The 21,956-nt window shown below is 44.2% G+C and overlaps 1 protein-coding gene across 1 annotated transcript; it reads right to left on the minus strand.

The window, feature by feature from the left end:
* Nucleotides 1-534: 534 nt before the first annotated feature.
* Nucleotides 535-20,132, minus strand: COMMD7 (COMM domain containing 7). Its single transcript, XM_004327788.4, has 9 exons — nt 19,769-20,132; nt 12,686-12,739; nt 12,484-12,586; nt 3,300-3,356; nt 3,181-3,218; nt 2,628-2,718; nt 2,262-2,311; nt 1,842-1,890; nt 535-1,274 (listed from the first exon to the last, which is right to left on the minus strand). The coding sequence occupies exons 1-9, from the start codon at nt 19,850-19,852 to the stop codon at nt 1,198-1,200; spliced, it is 603 nt and encodes a 200-aa protein (XP_004327836.1). The 5' UTR covers nt 19,853-20,132; the 3' UTR covers nt 535-1,197.
* Nucleotides 20,133-21,956: the final 1,824 nt, after the last annotated feature.

The following is a 21,956-nucleotide window of genomic DNA, read 5'->3' on the forward strand; positions in this document are numbered from 1 at the left end:
TGAATCATGGGCATGTATAATCTACTCAAAAGTCTGGAAAATTTCTGAGGGGAAGGGGAGAGGTAGGAGGAGGAGAACTTACGTGCCAGGGTGGTACTGAACACAAAGCATTCATCCACTCCGCTTTTTATGATGTTTTTAACCTCAGTTTTCCCTGAACTGATCTTACGAATTCCCACTTTGGACCACGGCAAATTTCACTGAAGACCCAGGGCCCTCACCAAAATCAAGAAGATAATTTTTTTTTTTTTTTGCGGTACGCGGGCCTCTCACTGTTGTGGCCTCTCCCGTTGCGGAGCACAGGCTCCGGACGCGCAGGCTCAGCGGCCATGGCTCACGGGCCCAGCCGCTCCGCGGCATGTGGGATCCTCCCGGACCGGGGCACGAACCCCTGTCCCCTGCATTGGCAGGTGGACTCTCAACCACTGCGCCACCAGGGAAGCCCAGGAAGATAATTTTTGAAGATAAGAGCACTAGCTCTCTGAAAGGCAGGTGACTCTTTAATCCATGCATAGATACGACCAGATGCAGACCTGTTCTTCAGAACCTTTTTTATTCTTCTAACCACCAGAGAAGGTCAGCTTGAACCGAAACAAGCTGAAATCGCCTCAAAAGGCCCACCTCATTACACACAACAGGGCAAAACCTGAAGTGAAGCCTCAGTTTTTTTCAGAGCAGACCCAGCATGTATTCTTACACAGGTGTCCACTAAAGACTGATCAGCAAAGCACCACCACCACAAACTTACAAACTCCGCTGGGGGCTCCCCCGTGTGTCACTCACGGAGTCCACCTCTTCCTCAGCCATAAATAAGTCCTCGTTCTTTTGCGGGGGAAGGTCATCAGTGCGTATCTTGAGCGATAGACCATTTGTTTACTCTGGAACTTTGAAAGGGAGGTGACTCAACTTATTTCCTCCCCTGCATCTGAGATGCAATCGCTTCTCTGAATATCTAAACCGTGACCTGGGAGATAGGTCGTGGAGGGTCCCTCAACAAAGACTCTTCAGGACCAGCCTATCAGGCTCCTTAAGTACTTAATCCTTTGTTTTTCAGAAACCTTTGCACCTGGGCTCCCAAGAGGCAAGCAGGCCCAAAGGAGCGGCCACAGGCCTGGGAGCGAGCGGCCTCTCTGAGCAGTCACCGGGGAGGAGGAGGGGGCAGGGAGGGGGCGAGGTGGAGATGCAGGGGGACAGAAATCAGCTGAAACACTCCATGCTGGTTCTGACTCGCTCCATCTCGTGCAGGAAGCTGTAGAACTGAGGCAAGGTTAATTCTGGGGAGAGAAAATGCAGCTTCAGGTGAGTGTTTCCAACTCCACAGAATCATCCAAGAAAATGAATTTCCACCCGGAGACTTTCTTTTTCTTTTTTGGTTTAGTACCTCTAAGCAGTTCTTGACAGGTAATTGATCATAATAAAGAACTGAAGCCTTAAAAAAAAAAAAACGAACTGAAGCCTTGAACATAGAAAGTTCTCAGCTCCACCAAAAAAAGGAAGGGGGGGATTTAAAATGGCATTAACTCCCCGGCACAAAGGGATGAAAGGGGGTCATTCGGGACAGTAGACGTGGCTCCTACAGCAAGAGCTTCTTGCGCTTCGATATTCGCCATTCCTACCTCACCCTTTCCCTTTTGCAGAAAGGTCTAAAAGTCTTCAAACTGTGGGGTCTCCAACCTGCTGATGGCTTATTATTTATGAGAGCAAAGGCAGCAGAATGGTGACTCCACAGCTTGGTTATGACTTTTTCTTCTGGAAAAATGATTGGTGGCGGGCTTCACAAGCCCAATGACTGAAGAAAACATGGGAAAAGGGAAAGAGCTTTAATGGGAATTTGGACTCACCTATGTATAAATTTTCAGTTTGATTTCCTTTCTTAACCACCAACTTTAACTGATCCAAAAAGGAAAAAGAGAAAGAAAACATTTAAATTAAAATGATGACAACTGGGCAAAGAAATTCCTGAAACCTGAACTGTCACGTAAACATCAAAGCATCCAGCATCTCACTTGAGAGTTACTAGGGAGCAGTCTGGATGGTCCACCACCAAAACCTCTAACAATTTCCGCGATTACATGAATAATCAAACTTTCAAGAATAATATCCCGATCCTATTAATCTGAAAGTAAGCGTGTTAGTGACTACATCTTTGGCTGACCACATTGCTCTGAGATACACAAGGCACTGGATATTAAAGAAACCCAATGTAGATTTAATACCAAGTCAAAAATCTCCCAATTTTCAGAGATCAGGAGAAGACTTACTTGTAAAAAAATACTTCCCACTTTTTCCAGTTCGCTGCTCCCAGACGTCACTGTGACACAAAAGAGAAAACCAGTAAGTGACTGATTGAGGACTCACCCTGAAGACCCCAATCTTGTAAGTTGTACAGCAGAAGCCATGTGGGGGCCAGTATGAGGACAGCAGAATGTGCTTTTCAGGAAGTGAACTTCTTGAGACCCGTGGATAGAAAGAGCTGCCGAATGTTGACAGCGACACAGAGAAGCAGGTGCTGGACCCAACAGTCTTGGGGGACCAAGGACACCTCTTCCCCAGCAAAGTCATCTGAAAGCCTCTGCCACCCAACCCTACATCACCCAAATGACCCAGGACTGGCTCTAACTAGTTACCTCCAAATGTCCACTCCATATCTATAAGCTGGTTAATCATCAGAGTCTGACCTATGGCCCATCGAGCAAGGGTGGGGGCATTCTGTTTCCACTGGAACAAAAGCAAAAAGCCAAAGTCATAACAATGGGAAAAAATCCCCCCTATTCATTCCGCCCCCAACACAGCATGTTTAGTCTTTACACAGACAGTGGTAAGCATGCAGAACGAAGGGCTCGGCCTATGTGCACAGATCTGGGGGCTGGGGGGAGTCAAGAGGGGCAGGAGACAATTTAAATGTTTTCTTTTATTCCAAGATTTAATCCAGGTTGGAACAAAAACCGTATGACATTTATAGTCAGTCAAATCAGAGGGAAAAAATTAGAGTTGCACTGAATAGTGCTGTTTAAAAGCTACATGTCTGTCATTTGCATGAAACCAAATGAAAAACATTAAGCTGGGAGACGACACATGATGACTGACGGTTTTTCCTTAGTCAGCATTTTCCATTTGTTTCTTTTCACGAAATAAAAGCAAGTGATCTTAATTAACCTTGATTAGGAGGAATTATGATACCTTTTCAGAAAAGTAAGTGGCTTTCTCCTCACTGAGACCTATAAGAGAACAGAAGGAGACATGAACACAGTGAAGGGCTGCAGGGCCTGTCACCCTGAGCAGCCTTGGTGGTCACCTACCCAGAGTTATGAAATCAGCCCGGACCTGCTCAGCTGTGAGACTCTTCTTCAAGGCACCTAGGAGGGAGGGGAGAAATCAGTCAAAGAGGGCAAATCAATCAATCAGCTAGCAGTAAGTATTTAATGGGCACAACCTAAGTGACCAGGATGACAACAGGAATGAGCAGACTCAGCTCCATCTCAGTCCAGTCGGGAAGGAAGGAGCCCCCGAGACCCGGGAGAACGAGGCAGCACATTTGGGTTTTTTTTTGTGCCACACACGTGTTGGCCCCTCCAGAAAGTATGGATGAGGTCAGAGCCAAAAGAAAAGACTGTATGGACTTGGGGATGGGGCACCTGATCTGAGGAAATAAGGCCACAGACTCCTGGAGCCAAGTGGGGGAGTTCAAGGTCAGACAGGGTGCAGGGGTAACAGCCCGGAGCTGCGCTGTGTGATCCATAACCACTGAACATACGGGGCTCTTCTTATTTATTTTTCTGTTTTTGGCCGCACCACGAGGCTTGCAGGGATCTTGGTTCCCCGACCAGGGATGAAACCTGGGCCCTCAGCACTGAAAGCGCTAAGTCCTAACCACTGGACCGCCAGGGAATTCCCCTCTTTAACTTTTAATGAATTAAAATGAAAGAAAATGTACGATTCTGTTCCTCAGTGCTCAATAGCCACACGGGCCCAGGGGCCACAGCACTGGTCAGGGCAGATCACACACCGTTCCCACCTACATACTGGCCAGCCTGCCGCAGAAGATCAGCCCTCAGGAAGTAAACCCATGTGGACTAAGCAGTTTGGCTTCTACAGTTCCCAAGTCACTTGCAGAGGGGAATATCAGGACCTCCCTTCAGGAGCCCTGGGAACCCCCCACCCCGTGGGAGCCGCTTTGTTCTGCCTGCAGCCTCCCAGTTCCTGAAAACAAACTGCTGCCAGCCATCCGGGCTTCTCAACGTTTAACCCGCAGGCTACAGCCTCGAGTCACGATCTGGCAGCGGCTTTAAAATTTTCCACTTCTTAGTCTTCCAGAAGATGACTAATCAAAGAGTAAGAAGACATCCACCACCATCCAGGGAGGGCCCTGAAGTAACACCCTAAACCTGAGCCCCCGCCCCCATCGCACTCCAGAAAAACAATCCTAAAGGCTGTTGTCCCCTGCAAAATAAACCATGTCAACAAAGGGAGGAAATCTTTTATCTGCAAAATCAGACGGAGCAAGGAAACCACCGGGAAATAAAAAAGGCAAGACCCCAGGAAACCTTGGCCATAAAAGCTCTCCAAGAAGGCGGCTACATTCCAGACACTCCAAAGAACTCCTGGCTACCACGGGTGCTGCTCCTTAGTTTATATCCAGTTCAAATCCAATATTCTGTTTGATGATCCCAAAATACTCTGAAGTGGAGATTATTATTGTAACTTTTAATTTACCAGGAAGTTAAAGATCAGAATGATCAAGCTTTTGGGGGAGAAGATTTGGCAAATCCATAGTCAACGACTGCACTGCCAAGAACTCAACTGCAGCTATGCCCCCAAATACACTGAGATCTACGTGGGCAGCTCTTCAGCAACGTGGGCAGGAGAGATGAAATGTCAGTAACAGTACGTTGGTTTTGGTGCATCCACATAACCGCCTGGGCGCCGAGGTGATTTTGTTAAAACTTAAGTCAGACCATGTCTCCCCTCTGCTCAAAACCCTCTACTAGCTCCTGTTTCACTCATAGTAAAATCCAAAGCTCTCACAATGCCTGGCAGGATCTGGCCCTCTTTAGAACCCTATGCTCTCTCCCCTCGCTTAGCTCTTCTTGTAATTTGCTAGGCAGGTTCCTACCTCCAGGCATTTGCCCTTGCAGTTCCCTCTGCTGGGAACACACTTCCTCAAATACGTACATGCTCACTCCCTCACTTCATTCTGGAATCTACTTGAATCGCACCTCCTCTGAAAGGATCCCTGACCATTCTTCAAGTATACTTTTCTGCATCACATTTATAACTACCCAACTTTATGTTACATATTTATTGTCCATTTTCCCACTAAAATGTCAGTTTGATGAGAACAAGGACGTGGTCCATTTTGCCTACTGCTGTGTCCCAAGCTCCTAAAAAAGTGCCTGGCACTGTTCATTGGTTGGCACTCAGTAAACACATACTGAATGAAAGGATCCATACAATGGAATACTATGCAACCTTTAAAAAGAATAAGGTAGCTCTTGATGTGCTATATTTGCAAAATATAATTTATATATTTTAATCTATATTTAAATTATTATAAATCATATAAATATAAATAAAAATTATATTTTAATCTATATTTAAATTATTATATATATAATTTAAATATAGATTATATTAAAATATAATCTATATTTGCAAAATATAATTGAAAGAAGAAAAGGAAAGGTAAGAACAGTCTGCACAGTGTAATCCCTTTTGCATAAATAAAGAAGTATATATTATCTATTCTTATTTCTAGCTTTAATTATATCCTTATCTTATAGCTAAGTAGACAGATGTGAGGCATATTTTTTCTGAACATATCCACAAAAAACTTAAGAGTGGAGATCTTTTGGGAAAGGGACTGGGTGGGACTTTTTCTTTGTGTCATTTAAAAATGTTCTAGCTGCACGCCGGTTTTTTTATGTGAAGACAGTAAAATTGTGAGCCGTTTTTGTTTTCTTTCTTGTACTTTCTATAATTAAAAAAAAAATGTCCCCCACGCCAAGAAAAAAAAATTATATGAATTGCTCAGGGCCACAACAGCTGGCAAGTGGCAGAGAAAGTCGCTTACAGGCCAGAGGGTTCCCAAACCCAGGCTCTTTCCACTCCAGGTCATTCTGAGATGCTGTCGGGGAGGCGGTACCAGGCCACGCCTGGTACCTGACAACAGTGACTGACAACAGAGGCTACCAAGCTGCAGGGGCCAGAGCAAGCTCTCCGTCCTGATGTCACCTCATTACCTGGGGCAGGCAGGAGCCATACTTTAGAAATATACATATGTATATATATATTTGCATTGTGCTAGGCCTCAAGCCCTTAGCTTCTTTTTCAGCTTTTTCCTTTGGTGATTCCTTTGTCCTAAGCGCAAGACAGGCCTGCAGCCTTGACCCTATGTCAGATAGAAAACTCTGAACTCCAGGCCTGGAGTCACCAGAACATGTCACTAGGGGAAATCTGAGAATGTCCTTTAAACACAGATAACCATCCGGGATGGTTTATAAAAGTCCTTGAGCTCCACTTTTCACTGGAACAGTTGCCTTAGGCAAACCCCCACTGCCATCAAACAGGACGGGTGACAAGACAGAAGTGTATGTGAGGATGAGGGTTTCAGGAAACAGTTGGAAAATTAGCAAACACTATTCTTCCAGCCAAAATCTATGTAAGTTTATTCAGTATAATAAGGGAAGCCCAAGCAACAGAACTAAGCCTTGGTGAAGAGCCCTGGAGGAGGAAGCAGATGGGAGAGCACAGTGAGCCCCATTCATTCAGTCATTACTGACCCTGAAGGCTGACCAGCTGAATCCACCCCTGAGAGGTTCATGGGGAAACAGAGGTCACGGTCACTGTACACAGATGTACCTGGACCCTGGAATACATCAATGAACTGAACAGGCAACAATCTCTGTTCTCCTGAGGCTCACAATCTTTTGGGAGGAGAAAGACCAAAACAATAATGTAACAAGTAGGTAAGCCATATAGAGTGCTATTGAAAAGTGCCACAGAGAAAAGTAACAGAGCAGGGTAAGGTCAGGAACCCTGGGGAACTTAGTTCAACATCTGATTAAATACCATTTGTGACTATTGTTCAGTGCTGATTATTCCTTTTTTGGCCCAGCCAGACAGACTCCTTTAGGAGTGGGGAAAGGGAGTTATCACCTTTTCTTAAAAAACAACCAGTTACTGAGTACCCACAAGGGCCAGATATCTTGCAATGTATTAAAGTAAAAACCACTTAAATTATGGCCCTACTGTGAAGTTATCTGTGATCTTTTCTAGGAGACAACTCATGATGATAGTGACAATCAATCATCGTACCAGCGGCAGTGTAGCTACCACTCATGATTGAAGCAAGCGCTTTACGTTTATCTTTCTCCATTTTTGGGGAAGAAATGTTTTTTTTAATTTTAATTTTTAAATTATTTTATTTTAATTTTTTTGGCTGCGCCACACACCTTGTGGGATCTTAGTTCCCCGACCAAGGACTGAACCTGGCCCCGGAAGTGAAAGCGCGAGTCCTAACCACTAGACTGCCATCTTGCTCCATTCTTGCAACAACGTATGAGCTACTAGTATTAGCTCCATTTTATTCCTGAAGAAACTGATTGTCAGAGTGGTTAAGTGATGTGGCTCAAGGTCTCAGAGCTGTGAAGGAGCCACAGTGACAAGTGAGCACACAAGGGCCACCTAGGAACCGAATGCAAGGTGGGGCCCTATTGGGATCCTGATGAGAACGCCACTTACAAATAAAATGTACGAGACAATGGGGAAGTCTGAACACTGACTGCATATTTTAATTTTAGATACGATAATTGCACAGCGACTTGATAAGGGGGAAAAAGTCCTTTATCTTTTAGAGATACATAACTAGGAACTGAATGAACTGAATGAAACGATATGATATCTGAGATTTGTTTAAAAATAGTCCAGTTTGGAGAGCAATGAGGAGAATTAGTGGGGCACAGATGAAGCAATTCATCCATGGGATGATAAAGGTTGATCTCAGGTGCTTTTAACAATTACATACTAAAAAAAAAAAACAAAAAACAGAATTACATACTAAGTAGTAAAAGAAAAACATTAAAAACAACAACAAAAAAACCCAAACCAAAAACCCCACAAGCTTTGAGCTAATCAAGGGAGGTTCTAGCAGCAGCTTTTCCACTGTAAGATCTTAAGTAAGTCACTTCCCCTCTCTAGGGCTCTGTTTCTTTATCTCCAAGACAAAGATCAGACTAGATCAGCACTTTACAAAGCTTTTACTTGACCCTCCCCCTGCCCCCCCTCCCCCCATCCAAAAGAAGAAGAGGTCCATGGTTAACTGTTTCACAGATACTGGTTAAGCAGGTTGCTTTACTGCAGGACTTTTCGGAGCCTGAGATATGTTAATGTGTGTGTGAATCTCCAAGATTCCAAGGCTGGGGGGTGCGGGGACAGTATTTTATGACCCTGTCTGGCCACTGAAGTCTTTTCTGGATGAAAACACCAATCTGGGGAAGACTGATCTGGAGAGTTCTCGAGGTCCTTTCAGCTCTAACAAGGCTGCACTTCAACAGTGAGGTCTTACTGCACAAGCAGGACCAGGATGAGAGAAGGGGAAGAGAATGAAGGCCTTACACTTCAGACTAGATTGGGGAAGGCCTTGAATGCCAAGTTAAGGACTACAGAATTTATTATGCAAAATAAACAGCTGAGAGGAACAGCAGGGTCCAAGGATCCAAGTTGTACTATACTCCAGGGCAAACTGGAATCTGGGATGGGGGAACAGAAGCGGAGATGTTGCTGCCGTAACAAGGCATGAAGGGCTAAGAACTTGTTCTGGGATGGCAGCCTTTGGGACTGAAAAGAAAATGGCACATTGGGAATTCCCTGGCGGTGCAGTGGTCAGGGCTCCATGCTCTCACTGCCGAGGGCCCGGGTTCAATCTGTGGTTGGGGAACTAAAATCCCACAAGCCGTGCAGTGCAGGAAAAAAAAAAAAAAAAGGAAAAGAAAATGGCACATCAGGCCAAGGGATGAGGAAGAGGCCAAGAGACTTACAAGCTACCTCAGGTGCTTAGGAGATGCTCTGGAAGAAATGGAGAATTCAAGCAGAAAAACTCTGCAGGAAGAGAAAAGTCAGATTGCATGAGAACAAAAAGAAGAGTAAAAGAAATTCTTGAGAGCTACTGAGAAGTACAGCAAACCTGAGACTTCGATTCTAGAACTTGAAAAGCTTGAAAAGCTTTGGGACATTAAATAGTCAAGAGGTGAATTCAGATCCTCTCCATTAGATGAAGGAAGGAACGTTTTACCTGATGATCTGATATCGAGGCAAAGGACTGAAATTAACTGAACAATCAATAAATAATGTTGAAGTTCGGCAAGCACTGTACTAACTCATTTATTCCTAATGCCAACACCATAGACTGCTCTTATTATTCCGTTTTTCAGATGAGAAACTGAGGCGCCAAGAGGCTGATTTGTCCAAGGCCAAATAGCTACATTAGGTGATATGACCAAGACTCAAATCCAAGTGAGCTTGCAAAGCCCATCCCTGGAACTCAGCATACCTCAGTGTTCTCTGCATCTATAGAAAGCAGTCTGCTATAAACACTGATAATCAATCCTGCTTGAAGAATATACACCCAGCATCCCCTGGGAGGATCACAGGGTCTCCCAAGTTCAGCTCAACTCACCTAGCATGTACTAAAAGCTCCTGCTCTATGTCTTCACTTTACTTGTGACTGTGGCTTAGGAAAGTAGTACAGACATGCCCCTGACGTCAAAGAACTGTCTGTTAGGGCCACGAGACAGACACACACAAAACAGCACGATCAACAGAAAACAAAATGATTACAGTCCAAAATGAGAGCTTCAGATAAAAGAACCTATCTCGGTTGTTGAGAGGAAGGGGAGCTCACCACGGACTGAAATGGTTTGGGAAGACTTTCTGAAAGAGGTAGAACAGAGGCCGGAGTGCTAGGATTAGGAGGGATTAAGACAGTCTGGCAGGATGGAATGTGGTGGGGAGCAGAGGTGAGAAGGACAGGAAAGAATGGAGGCAGGGACACCAGACAGAGATCTCCTGAAAAACCAGTATCCACAACAGCTCACAGGTTTCCCCATTCCTACAGGTGTAGGCTAGACAATGAGAATAAAGAGAATAAGTACTCCTGGTTCTGCACTCTGGGCACCTGTCCTACGAAATGCTCACATAAGTTGAGAACATAGATTTCTAAGGACGTTCACTGCGATATTGTTTCTAAGAGTGAAGAGTCAGAACTAAAATGTCCAGCAACAGGAAATGGATTAACTGAAAGATACATTCAGTCCAAGGTACACTGCAGTCATCAGAAGAATGAAGTTGATGTGGAGAGATCTCCTTGATGTACTAGGTATGAAAAAATGCAAGCCGCAGAGCAATTCTATGGTTTATTACCATTTTATATATAAAAATATAAAAAGATATACACTGGACTTCCCTGGTGGCACAGTGGTTAAGAATCTGCCTGCCAATGCAGGGGTCACGGATTTGAGCCCTGGTTCGGGAAGATCCTACATGGTTCAGAGCGGCTAAGCCCGTGCACCACAACTACTGAGCCTGCACTCTAGAGCCTGCGAGCCACAACTACTGAGCCTGCATGCCACAACTACTGAAGCCCACATGCCTAGAGCCCATGCTCCACAACAAGAGAAGCCACTGCAATGAGAAGCCCGCGCACCGCAACGAAAAGTAGCCCCCGCTTGCTGCAACTAGAGGAAGCCTGCACACAGCAACAAAGACCCAAAGCAGACAAAAATAAATAAATAAAATTAAAAAAAAAAAAAAGGATATACACCAAAATTATACTCTGATTATTCCTAGAGACAAGAGTGGGATGAGAGTAAAAGGGGATTTTCCCTTTGACTCTCCAGAGCTCTGCAGTTTTAAGTTTATAATGAAAATTTATTCCTGTGTTAAAAAGACTGCAAGTTCCCATCCCGCCTTGTGGTTCTCATTCTTTAACCTGCCATGAGGGCAAAGAATGCAAGAACTGCACAAACAGAGGATCATAAAATTTCACAGCTGGAAACCTCAGGGATGTTCTGATCACAAGACACGGCAAAGGAAAGGATCTGCACTAAGATATAACAGAAGGCCCAACAGGAACAAACAAATCAAGCACCCAACTTTTAATGCACCTTTGCGCTGAGATCTTGGGAAGATCAGCTTATTACTGATTTTTAAAATATGCAAACTGGGGATGCTGTTTTATCTCTTCTCAGCCCGGCTGACATTTATTCATTCCTTAAGACTGGGCTCAAAGGTCATGTCTCTCTTTAAATAATATTAACTTTTAATTAAATTGCCAAATTAATTCTTGCAACTTTTTAGACAAGACATAGCTAAAAATAAACAATTAAAACAACCTGCAGTCCTACTACCCAGATAGAGCCACAGTTAACTTTTTTTTTAAAGCAAAAATAGGACGGTGGCAGACAGTATTAAACAGAATACTGTGAAAGGTTTTCCATATCATTACATTTTCCTCAACAGCATCTTTTTAAATTACTACATAAGTTGAAAAATAAGAACAACCTTTTGCTGAGGTACTGTGCTAAGCATTTTATTTACGTTATCTTCATTAATCTTCAAAACAACTCCATGCGCACACCAAAAACAAGCTTAGATGGAGGGGAACAACTGCTGGGGGACGGTTGTTGCTAGGGGTTGAAAGAGATCAGGTACTTAGCCAAAGTCACACTGCTTATCAAGGCCCAGACTCCCACTCAGGTCCTACTAACTCAAACTGAATTCTTGACCACCGTGATGCTCCCCTCTAACAATGGACCTCAACTCGTTACACCAATTTCCAGCTGCTGGGTAATTTGATTGCTTCTAATTTTTCTCTGTCATAAACAGTGCTACTATGGACAGCCCTACAGCTCAACCTTTGTGATCATCTCCCTTCTGACTAGAAACTTTCTCTGACGGCTCTAAGGCAAACCCTGCTTCTCAAACTATCTGCAGCAAAAGACCTATCTTTTAAATTTTTCAATCCATCATGGACTGATATTTTTGTAAAATACAATGAAAATTAATTCCTAGAACTATGAAATGAAAAAACACATACAAAATATACGGCCCAAATGGTTACAATGGTCAATTACATGTTTATGTATTATTTTACCACAGTTTAAAAAAAGCCCCATTTTAAAAAATTAACAGACTGAAGAGACTTCGTCAAATTGTCATAAAAGTTTCTAAATTCTTACTCTCAGTTTCTGCACCTATCACGCAGAGGACCAGATAAGTCTGGGCATGGAAGCTGGGATGCAGACCACAGTTATACTCTCCTATGCCTATCTGTTTACCTGGCTTCCCTTCCTAGACTGCAGTCCCGCCCATGTCTGGTTCACTACCAAACGCTCTGGCTCAGTGCCCAGAGCACACTTGCCAACTCGGTGGATTGAGGAAATGTTCAAGCAATGTCTCTGGCCTTGGCTGCCGGGAGAGGCTACTCACCATTTGGAACCAGGAGAAGGCTCTTCACGATGCTTCTGAGGGGCCCGAGACTGATCTGGTTGGTGGTGGCAAATTCAGAGAGCTGAGCCAGAAACCTTTCCACCTGCAGAGAGGGGACAACACAAACCAGGCCGTCACTTTCTAAGCATCTCAGGACTGTAGGCCCACACTCGGGAACGCTCCTTAACACAAGATACTTTACCTCTTTTGGCTCAGTTAGGAAGTGGAAGAGTACTTCCGTCAGGGCTGAGAACTTCTGTGAAGAGAACACAGAACATCAGTAAAATTCTACTCCTGGGTCAGTGTTCCCACATCCCATCCTACTACAGCCCCTTAAGAGAGAAGAGGAACACACAGATGTTGATACCTGTTTTGATCATCTTAAAGTTACAAACATTCATAATTTGAAAATATGTAAGCACACCAATGTTCACTGCAGCACTATTTACAATAGCCAAGATGCGCAAGCAACCTAAGCGTCCGTCAACAGATGAATGGATAAGGAAGATGTGGTACGTATATACGACAGAATATTACCCAGCCATAAAAAGAATGAAATCTTGCCATTGGTAACAACATGGATGGATGTAGAAGGTATTATGCTAAGTGAAATAAGTCAGAGAAAGACAAATACCATATGATCTCACTTTTATGTGGAATCTGAAAAACAAAACAAACAAAAACAGACTCACAGATACAGAGGGGAGAGGGGTGGGGTATGAAGTGGGCTAAGGGGATTAAGGGGTACAAACTTCCAGTTACAAAATAAATTAGCCACAGGGATGTAATATACAGCATAAGGAATATGGTGAATAATACTGTAATAAGTTTGTATGGTGACAGATGGTTACTAGACTTACGGTGATCATTTCATAATGTATATAAATGTCAAATCACTGTGTAGTACACCTGAAACTAACATAATATTGTATGTCAACTATATTTCAATTAAAAAAAAAGTTACAAATATTCACAATACCCACCACCAGTGTCAATCTATCTGTAACACTATATTGTCTGAAAAACTCATATATCTTATTGGGATACTTAGGAGATACATATTGAGAGATGGTGAGTGTATGCACACATGTTCACACAAACATCTCAACGGTCTAAATACCACCCCTCCAACACCTCCCCCCACACAGGACCCGAAAGGGAAAATCACTGGAACATTCATAGCCGTTACTTTTTTTTCTTTTCTCTTTTTGTTTATACTTTCATATACTTATTATTCAAACATGTCAATTCAAATATATAATTTTCACCCTCACAAATGGTAACATATTATATGAACTTTTTCTCTACCTTGCTTTTGAAAGCAGTTACTTCTCTGTGGCAAGATTTTAGATGATTTTTATTTTCTTCTGTTTTGTCTATCCATGTTTTCTGGGTTTCCTTCTCCCACAATAAACATCTTGTTGAGTATATGACAAAACAGTAAAGTTTAACGTGTTATTATACACTGTCTTAGAAGAGTCTTATTCTTTTGTGCATGTGAACCTCTTTATCAGTACCGTATTATTAAGAACTGAATAGATGTGTGTCCCCAAATTCATATGTTGAAGTCCTAACACCAAACACAGGGTATTACTGTATTTGGAGAGAGGGGCTGTGAGGAGGTGACAAAGGTTAAATGAGGTCATAAGGGTGGGGCGCTACTCGCATAGGGCTGGTGCCCTTGTAAGCAGAGGAAGACACCCCAGAGCTCTCTCTGTGAGGCACAGGTCATGAAGACACGGCGTGAAGGCAAGCCAGGAAGAGAGCTCTCACCAGGAACTGAATCTGGTGGCACCCTGATCTTGGAATCACCAGCCTCCAGAACTGTGAGAAATAAATCTCTGCTGTTCAAGCTGCCCAGTCTGTGGTATTTTGTTATAGCAGCCCAAGCAGACTGAGACACATGTCATTACTTTCCCATGTTCCCTCCCAATGGACACAGTGTGTGTGGCATAGTGGGGAAAATCAACACACAAGCGTTTAAAAGACCCAGATGTGAATCATTGTTCTGCTGACCACCCAATGTGACCCTGGGCAAGTCACTCAGCCTCACTGTGATTCAGTCCTCATTGGGAAAATGAAGGTAATAGTACATAGCTTCCAGAACAGTACTAATTGGCACATGCAAAGCCTCCAGTACAGCGCCAGGCTAGAGGCTAAACCAACGGCAGCAATTACCACAGCTACAATTAAAGTCACTATGCCAATAGAGCCACCTTCCTGAAGCAAGATAACATTTAAACAAACATTAGATACTTCAGCTCAGAGCCCCCAAAGCTATACGTGTAATATGACTGTCAAATGCATCTGCCCTTTTTCCCATGACACTAAACTCCACGTAAACCCCTGGCAAGGCTCTGTATTATTTTATTCTAAAATGTATTCTATTTTAAAATATAAAACTAGAGTTTGAAAATATAAAATATATGCAGAAGGTTTTAAAAAGACCCAGCTAACATAAAAGAATATAAAATAAAATGTCTTGCTCCCTCCCTGCCCCCTCCCACCTTAGTCACACTCCCCAGGGTAGTTACTGCTAACACCTCTGTGGCCTTCCCATCATTTTATTTTCATTTAATTTCTTTTAAATACAAATGGGATCATACGGAACCCAATCCCTGCACCTCACCTTTTTTTCACTCAATTACATCTTAGAGATCAATCATGTCAGCAGATAATAAATCTACCCAGTTCTTTTAACAACTGCATGACATTCAACTGGTAAAGACTTAGCATAATTTATTTCCCTAGAAATGAACATTAGTGGGTGTGTTTGTTGGTGTTATGTAAACGATGCTGCAATGAATATCCTCCCACATATTTCTTTGTGACATGTATGTCTATAAGATATATTCTTGGGAATTCCCAGGAGGTCCAACGGTTAGGACTCTGAGCTTTCACTACCGAGGGCCCAGCTTCAATCCCTGGTCAGGAAACTAAGATCCTACAAACCTCACGGTGCGGTAAAAAAAAAAAAGATATATTCTTAAAATGCACCCTAGGTCAAAAGGATATATGCATTTTTTATGTTGAGGTGTAGTTCAAGTACAACATTATGTAAGTTCCAGGTGTACAACACAGTAATTCATAATTTTTAAAGGTTAGATTCCATTTATAGTTTTTATAAAATATTGGCTATATTTCCTGTGTTGTACAATATATCCTTATAGCTTATTTATTTATTTTTATTTTTGGCTGTGTTGGGTCTTCATTGCTGTGCGCAGGCTTTCTCTAGTTGCGATGAGCGGAGGCTACTCTTCGTTGCGGTGCGCGGGCTTCTCATTGTCGTGGCTTCTCTTGTTGCAGAGCACGGGCTCTAGGCGCGCAGGCTTCAGTAGCTGTGGCATGTGGGCTCAGTAGTTGTGGCTTGCGGGCTCTAGAGCTCAGGCTCAGTAGTTGTGGCGCACAGGCTCGAACCCGTGTCCCTTGCATTGGCAGGCAGATTCTTAACCACTGCGCCACCAGGGAAGCCCTTTATAGTTTATTAATTTTTTACATAATAGTTTGTACCTCTTAATCCCCTCCCCCCTCCCCTCTCCCCACTGGGAACCACTAGTTTATTCTCTAAGATATATGCATTTTAAATTCTGAGAAAATATTGCCAAATTGCCTTGCAAAGAAGTTGCACAGATTTACACTCCCACCACCCAACGGCATAGAGGTGTCTGCTTTCTCAAAACTTCATGGATATTCCATGGGAACACTTTAACCAATGCTGGTCCAGGGGCTGTTTTTCTGCAGTATTTGTGATATTGGGTATCAGCCTTGCCCAAATGCTGATATAGTGAAAACAAGAACAGTCAAGACTGGCTTGAGAATGTGTCCTCAAACTGTGTTTTCCTCTATTTCTTTCATTTCTATTTTTATTTTATTTATTTATTTTTTTTGCTGCAGATCTGTGGAACTGTCAGATCTTTGGCAAACCGTGTTTGCTATGCCACCTGGGGCCTTTTAAAAAATGGGGTGACTGAGAAGGCCTCCAGTTGCTTTTCCATTTCCAGGCCTCAGCCTAGCACTCAGGCTCGGGCTCCTTGTGTGGTCTCATCCCAGCCTCTCAAGAGGGCACTCAAGCTACTGTGGTCTTGTAGGCTGTTACCGACCCCCATCCCTATCTCCACTCTTCCAAAACCTCCTTATCCTCAAAGCCCTGCCAAGATACCAGGACACTCCCAACAAGAAAGGGACCTACCCAAATTCTTAAGTTCTGAGGCTCCCTCTTGGAACCTCACCTGGGGGCACTTAGAATTTTCAATCTTGATAAGGAACACAAACCTGTCTTAACAGAGAAGGTTCCTCCTCCAGCTTTGTATGGTAAACTACACCTTAATTATTGTAAGTGCACAGTAAGTATTTGTTGAATAAGTCTTCCCTAAACACTTTCCCCATTCTTTGCCTTTGTACCTGCATAGCTGTCTCTCCCTGGAATGCTCACCTGCTCATGAATATCCATGAAATCAAAATCTTAACTACTCTTACCAGTTAAACATATGAAAAGATTCTCAAGATCATTCCAGATGAGAAATGCAAATCAGCAAAACAAGGAGATACCAATTTTTCACTTATCAGATCTTCAAACTAATAGTCTGATGACACCAGTGTTGGTGAAAGTAACAGACATGCTTGCACACTGTTGAGAAGATAAACTGGGGCAACCTTTCTGGACTGTAACTTAGCAAAATCCATATCTACTTTTTTTAAACAATCAGACCCTTTGACCTAGTAATTCCACCGCAAGAAGTATACCCTTCAGAGATGTTCTAAAAAGTAAACCCAGACACACACAAAGCAGTTTGTTGACAGCATTGTTCTTAAAAATAAAAAACTGAAAGCAACTTAAGTGTCTATTAATAGGGGACTGGTTAAATTATGTTAGATCTGTTTCAAGGAATATCACACTCCCTTTTGTGTAAAAAAAGTTTTGAAAGGATACCCATACATACGATGGCAGATTGCAGATTTTTTTTTCTATAAAGATACATGAGAAACTATCAAAATGATTTCTGGAGACAAGAGAAATAGGTGTTTTTTAATTTTATACCTTTGAATACTGTCTGAATTTTCTGTGTGTGTTGCTAGGTGAGAGACTGTAGACCATTTGTTTTCTTCTTTATATTTTTCTGAATATCCTCTCATAACCACTCTAAAAGTGATTTTTTTTTTTTTTAGTGATTATGTTACCTAGGACTGTCCACGGCATCAGAGAGCACATGCAGATCCACTCAGTGCTGTACCATGTCTCCATTTTCTGACCTGCCCCAGCAGATCACAACTTCCCCAGCACAAGAGGGCTCATTCATCAAGCCTTTGTAAATCTCACTGGGTTTAGTGGCTATTTGGTGCACAGTAGGCATTCAGATAAATACCCACCGAACAAGCAATAAATGGTGATGCCAACGTTAATACAATGATTATTTTTCTCCTTGAGGCCTGGGCCTCCGACTTCAAAGTAAGTTCAGCTAACAGAGTGGCTACTCAGAGAAGTTTGATCACCCAAGTAAAGGGGGAAAAATGGCCCAAAGGACTCTGGTAAGTTGCTCATCAGGAAAAAGCTTTCTGTATTAAAAACAAAGGTAAAGGTTTAAAGTGCGTTTCAAGGTTAGAAAATGAGTCCAGCTCTGACCTTAAAGGAGGTGGATTATCTTTAGAATACCAAGTTGGAGGTAACCTTAGAGATCATACAATCCAGAAGCTTTAAAAAAAGTTTTTTAGCAGCAGAATCTTTTTATTCTCCAAATGGAAATCTTTCAGAAAGCCCCAATACATAAACAAGTAAAAGCTAAACTACCTGATTGGGGAGATCACCTACAAAGCTCTATTCTAGTGTGTTTAATTCCCCAGGATCCGAAGTCAGGCGTCCGGTCCTGAATTCCTGGCTCCACCACTTCCTGGTTGACCGCCCTTAATCAGGTCAATTGATTTCCCTGAACCATTTTTTTTATCTGTGAAATGGCAATGGTAATAGTACCTGACTCCTAGGGTGGTTGCAAGAACTCGGTGACTTAATACACATAAAAGCACTTAGAACTGGGCTGTAAAATACAGTGGCTGCCAGCCATGTGTGGCTACTGAGCACTTGAAAAAGGCTAATTTCAGATGCGCTTTAAAATACACACTAGAATCAGAAACCTCAGTACCAAAAAGCGAAATATCTCACTGATATATTTTATGTGGGTTACACATTGAAATGATAATATTCTGATATAGTGGATTACAGAAAACACATTATATTCATTTCCTGTTTCTTTTGAATTTTTAAATGTGGCTGCTAGAAAATGTAAAAGTAGACCTGAGGCTTGCAGTTCATTTTCCTTGGACACTGAAGCCGTAGAACATGACTGGCATTACAATTAGTGTTACTTCATGAGAAAACAGTAAGTTGTGAGGATGCTGAGATGAAAGACAGGGGCCCCACCTCCTGGGAAGTTACAACCCAGTGGGGGAAATAAATGCACCTTTGCTGTGGTGGTGAGAAGTGACATTTTAACTTGCTTAATTTGTCTGACTTAGTGGTATGAAAGGGACATCCCAACCAGCACAGGAGCAGGAAGACGTCAAGGTTGACTGGAGGGCACCTGCAGCCTGAATAGTGAGAAAAAGCCTTTGCCAGCTCCACTACCATCAAGGAACCGCCCTCTACTGTGTAGGGTACATGGTTTCTTTCCTTGGGGACTACCAGTATCTCCCTTAATTGGGGCGGATGGGAGTGGCGACGAGGACAGGATGTCATCGCTTGCCCACAGAGCCATTCTGGCCTGGCCATCACCTACACACACATCCCACCCCCTGATGACCTGCCCCCACTCCAGGCTCCTTCAGCCTCCTCGAGATGCTAAGACCCCCCTGGCTAAGTCTCCCTAAGATCCCCGGCCTTCCTACAAAATGTCTCAGTCCCTCGCCTGGCCCACCAAATTCCACGGCTCCCCCAAACTCCATCAGCCTCCCAAGGCCCTTAGTCTGTTACTTCGGTTCTCCCAACTCCCTTCGGCCTCATCAAGACCCCCCTCAGCCCTCCTTCCAGGACCCTGCAAACTCTCCTGGTTCCCAGGACTCCCAAAAGTCCCCCAGTCCCATTTCTGGGTCCCCGAGATCCCCCTGGGATCCCTCAGCTTGGCCTTAGGCCTCCCGAGATCCTTCGGCCCTCAAAACTGGCCTGAGACCCCAATTCCCCTCAGCCCCTCCCCGAATGCCCCGCTACCGCCACAAAGCACAGCGGGCGGCTGCGGCCTAAACCGCCATTCCCTCCGGGGCCCCCGCCCGGATCCCGCGCCGCGGTCGCCCGGCCCACCTGCGCGCCCAGCTGGTTCAGCTGCTGCATGTCGCCGCCCACGGCCTCGGGCACGGGGTCCTGCGTGCAGTGCAGGCGGCCCATGGCGTCCGCTCGGCGCCGCAGACCCCCAGCTCCCGCGCCTCCCCGGACTTCCTCCTTCGCGCCGCCGGCCTCGCCGCGCTTCCGCAGCCGCACTTTCGCCACGGGCCGCCGCCGCCGCCGAGCTCCTCTCGGACCGGTTCCGGGTGCGCCCTCACGAGCCGCTGACGCGCGCGGACCCCGGGTGGGGCGGGGCAGGGGCGCCCTCGCGGAGCCCTGGTACCCGCGACCGCTATGCCCCGTCCAGGGCGCTGAGCAGCACAGCGGTGAAACGCGGGATTCCCTGCGTGATCTCCCCCTGGGCTCAGAGCTTGGCCTCTCGGAACCGGCTTCACTATCCGTAAAATGATCCCGGGGGTGGCGCCTTAAATGCACTCACCCTCTTAAAATGTTTAGAAGATAGCCTGGCACACTGGAGGTCCTCAACCAATGGCTAGCTGCTATCATTAACATCGTTACTATGCATCAGAAGATATTTAGGGCATGCCTCCTAGATGCCAGGCACTGGGGATGGAAAAGTGAACAGGCAGGCCAAGTGTCTCAGGGAGAGCTTGGGTCAGAGCAGAGCAATGAAAGTTCAAACTTGGGCTTGCACCAGCATCATCTGGAGGGCATGCCGATTTCTGGGCCCCACCCCCAGAGTCTCTGATTAGAAAAGCCTGGGATAGAACCTGAGAATTTTGCATTTCCAACAACTTCCCAAAGACCAGAGTTGGAGAAACTCTGGAGTGAAGGAAACACTGACCCAAAGAAGTGCCAGGAGTGTGATAGTGCCAGGCAGGAAGGTGGTCAGGTTGGTGGGGGAGATTATTGAGACAGTGATAATCACTGCAGCCCCTGAAACATTTTAACCCCCATGCTCTCTTCCCAAGGACCCCTTGCAGCCCGAGATAAGTATTAATTACCCTGATCCCCACTGGACAGATGAGAAAACCAAGACATGCTCCTTGGAATCTAAGACCTGAGCCCTGCAAGCCCCAAAGCATCTTCACCTACTCCTGAGCCCAGCCTTGAGGGTAGGGAGAGGGTTCCTAGATACCTGGGGTGGGGGAGTGTGGGGAGGATTGGCTGGCTTTCTCCACCAGGCTTTTTTCTCTACGCTTTCCTAAAAATCCCTTCGGAAATGGTATGAACAAATTCCTTCATACATTCATTCAACAGATAATCCTGAGTACCACCTGTGGGGCAGTTGCCCTGGCAGGTGCTGCGACACCACAGTGACAAAACCAGATGCAGTGCCTGGCCTGGGAGAAGTCAGAGTTTAGTCAGGGAGGTAGACACACACATGTGAAAAATCACGCGTGGGTGAAATTATGAAATGATGCCAAAAAGTACAAAGTGCTTTGAGAATGTATACGGGGCACCTGTCCAAGTCCAAGGTACCTGGAAGAAAGTAAACCTTCGGGTGACTGACAGACAGGGAGTGAACTCAGACCCCCTGACTCACTGTCCAGGAATTTAATTTAAAAATAGTTTTAACCTATTAAAAAAGATCCCTATCAGGGACTTATATTTCTTCATATCTTTAAGTATTAAATCAACTTTGTTCAGGTATAAATTATATACAGTGAAATGCACCCATTTTAAGTGGTTTATTTTTAACTTAAAAAAAATAATAACCTTGAGGAAACCACTGGATTTCCTTCATTTCTGCTCCCACAGTGACTGGTGCTGAGACACTCAATAGATATGTGTGGAATTGAATGTGACAGAAAATAGAGGAAGGGAAAGAAATTCACTTGAAACTGCAGCCCGACACCGCAGTAGGACAGTAACTGTATTGTTTTCCAGTCTTTTTCCACATCACAGATCATTGGGACTGCTGTGATTTGTTTGGTTTTTACATATTCAGGGCTCTCCCACTTTGCCAAGCTATTTATTTATTAATTAATTAATTATTTATTTTTCTGCCAAGCTATTTAATCTCTGGTACTCAAAGTGTGGTCCTTGGACCAGCAGCATGGACATTACCTAGGAGCTTGGAGGAAATGCAGACTCCCAGACTTACCGTAGACCAGCATTTTAAACAAGATCCCCGGGTGATTCATGATCACATTCAAGTCTGAGGTACAAATAATCACCGTTTTAAAATGCCTACCACATGCTG

This window comes from Tursiops truncatus, chromosome 15 (assembly GCF_011762595.2).
Source record: "Tursiops truncatus isolate mTurTru1 chromosome 15, mTurTru1.mat.Y, whole genome shotgun sequence".
Lineage (NCBI taxonomy): Eukaryota > Metazoa > Chordata > Mammalia > Artiodactyla > Delphinidae > Tursiops > Tursiops truncatus.

Excerpts from the sequence above, each read along its gene's own strand:
- COMMD7 (XM_004327788.4), bottom strand. The coding sequence starts at position 19,852 with ATGGGCCGCCTGCACTGCACGCAGGACCCCGTGCCCGAGGCCGTGGGC. Across the intron at positions 2,312-2,627 it reads TATGGAGTGGACATTTGGAG|TGACGTCTGGGAGCAGCGAA; the intron begins GTAACTAGTTAG and ends TTTGTGTCACAG. Across the intron at positions 1,275-1,841 it reads AACTGAAAATTTATACATAG|AATTAACCTTGCCTCAGTTC; the intron begins GTGAGTCCAAAT and ends TTCTCTCCCCAG.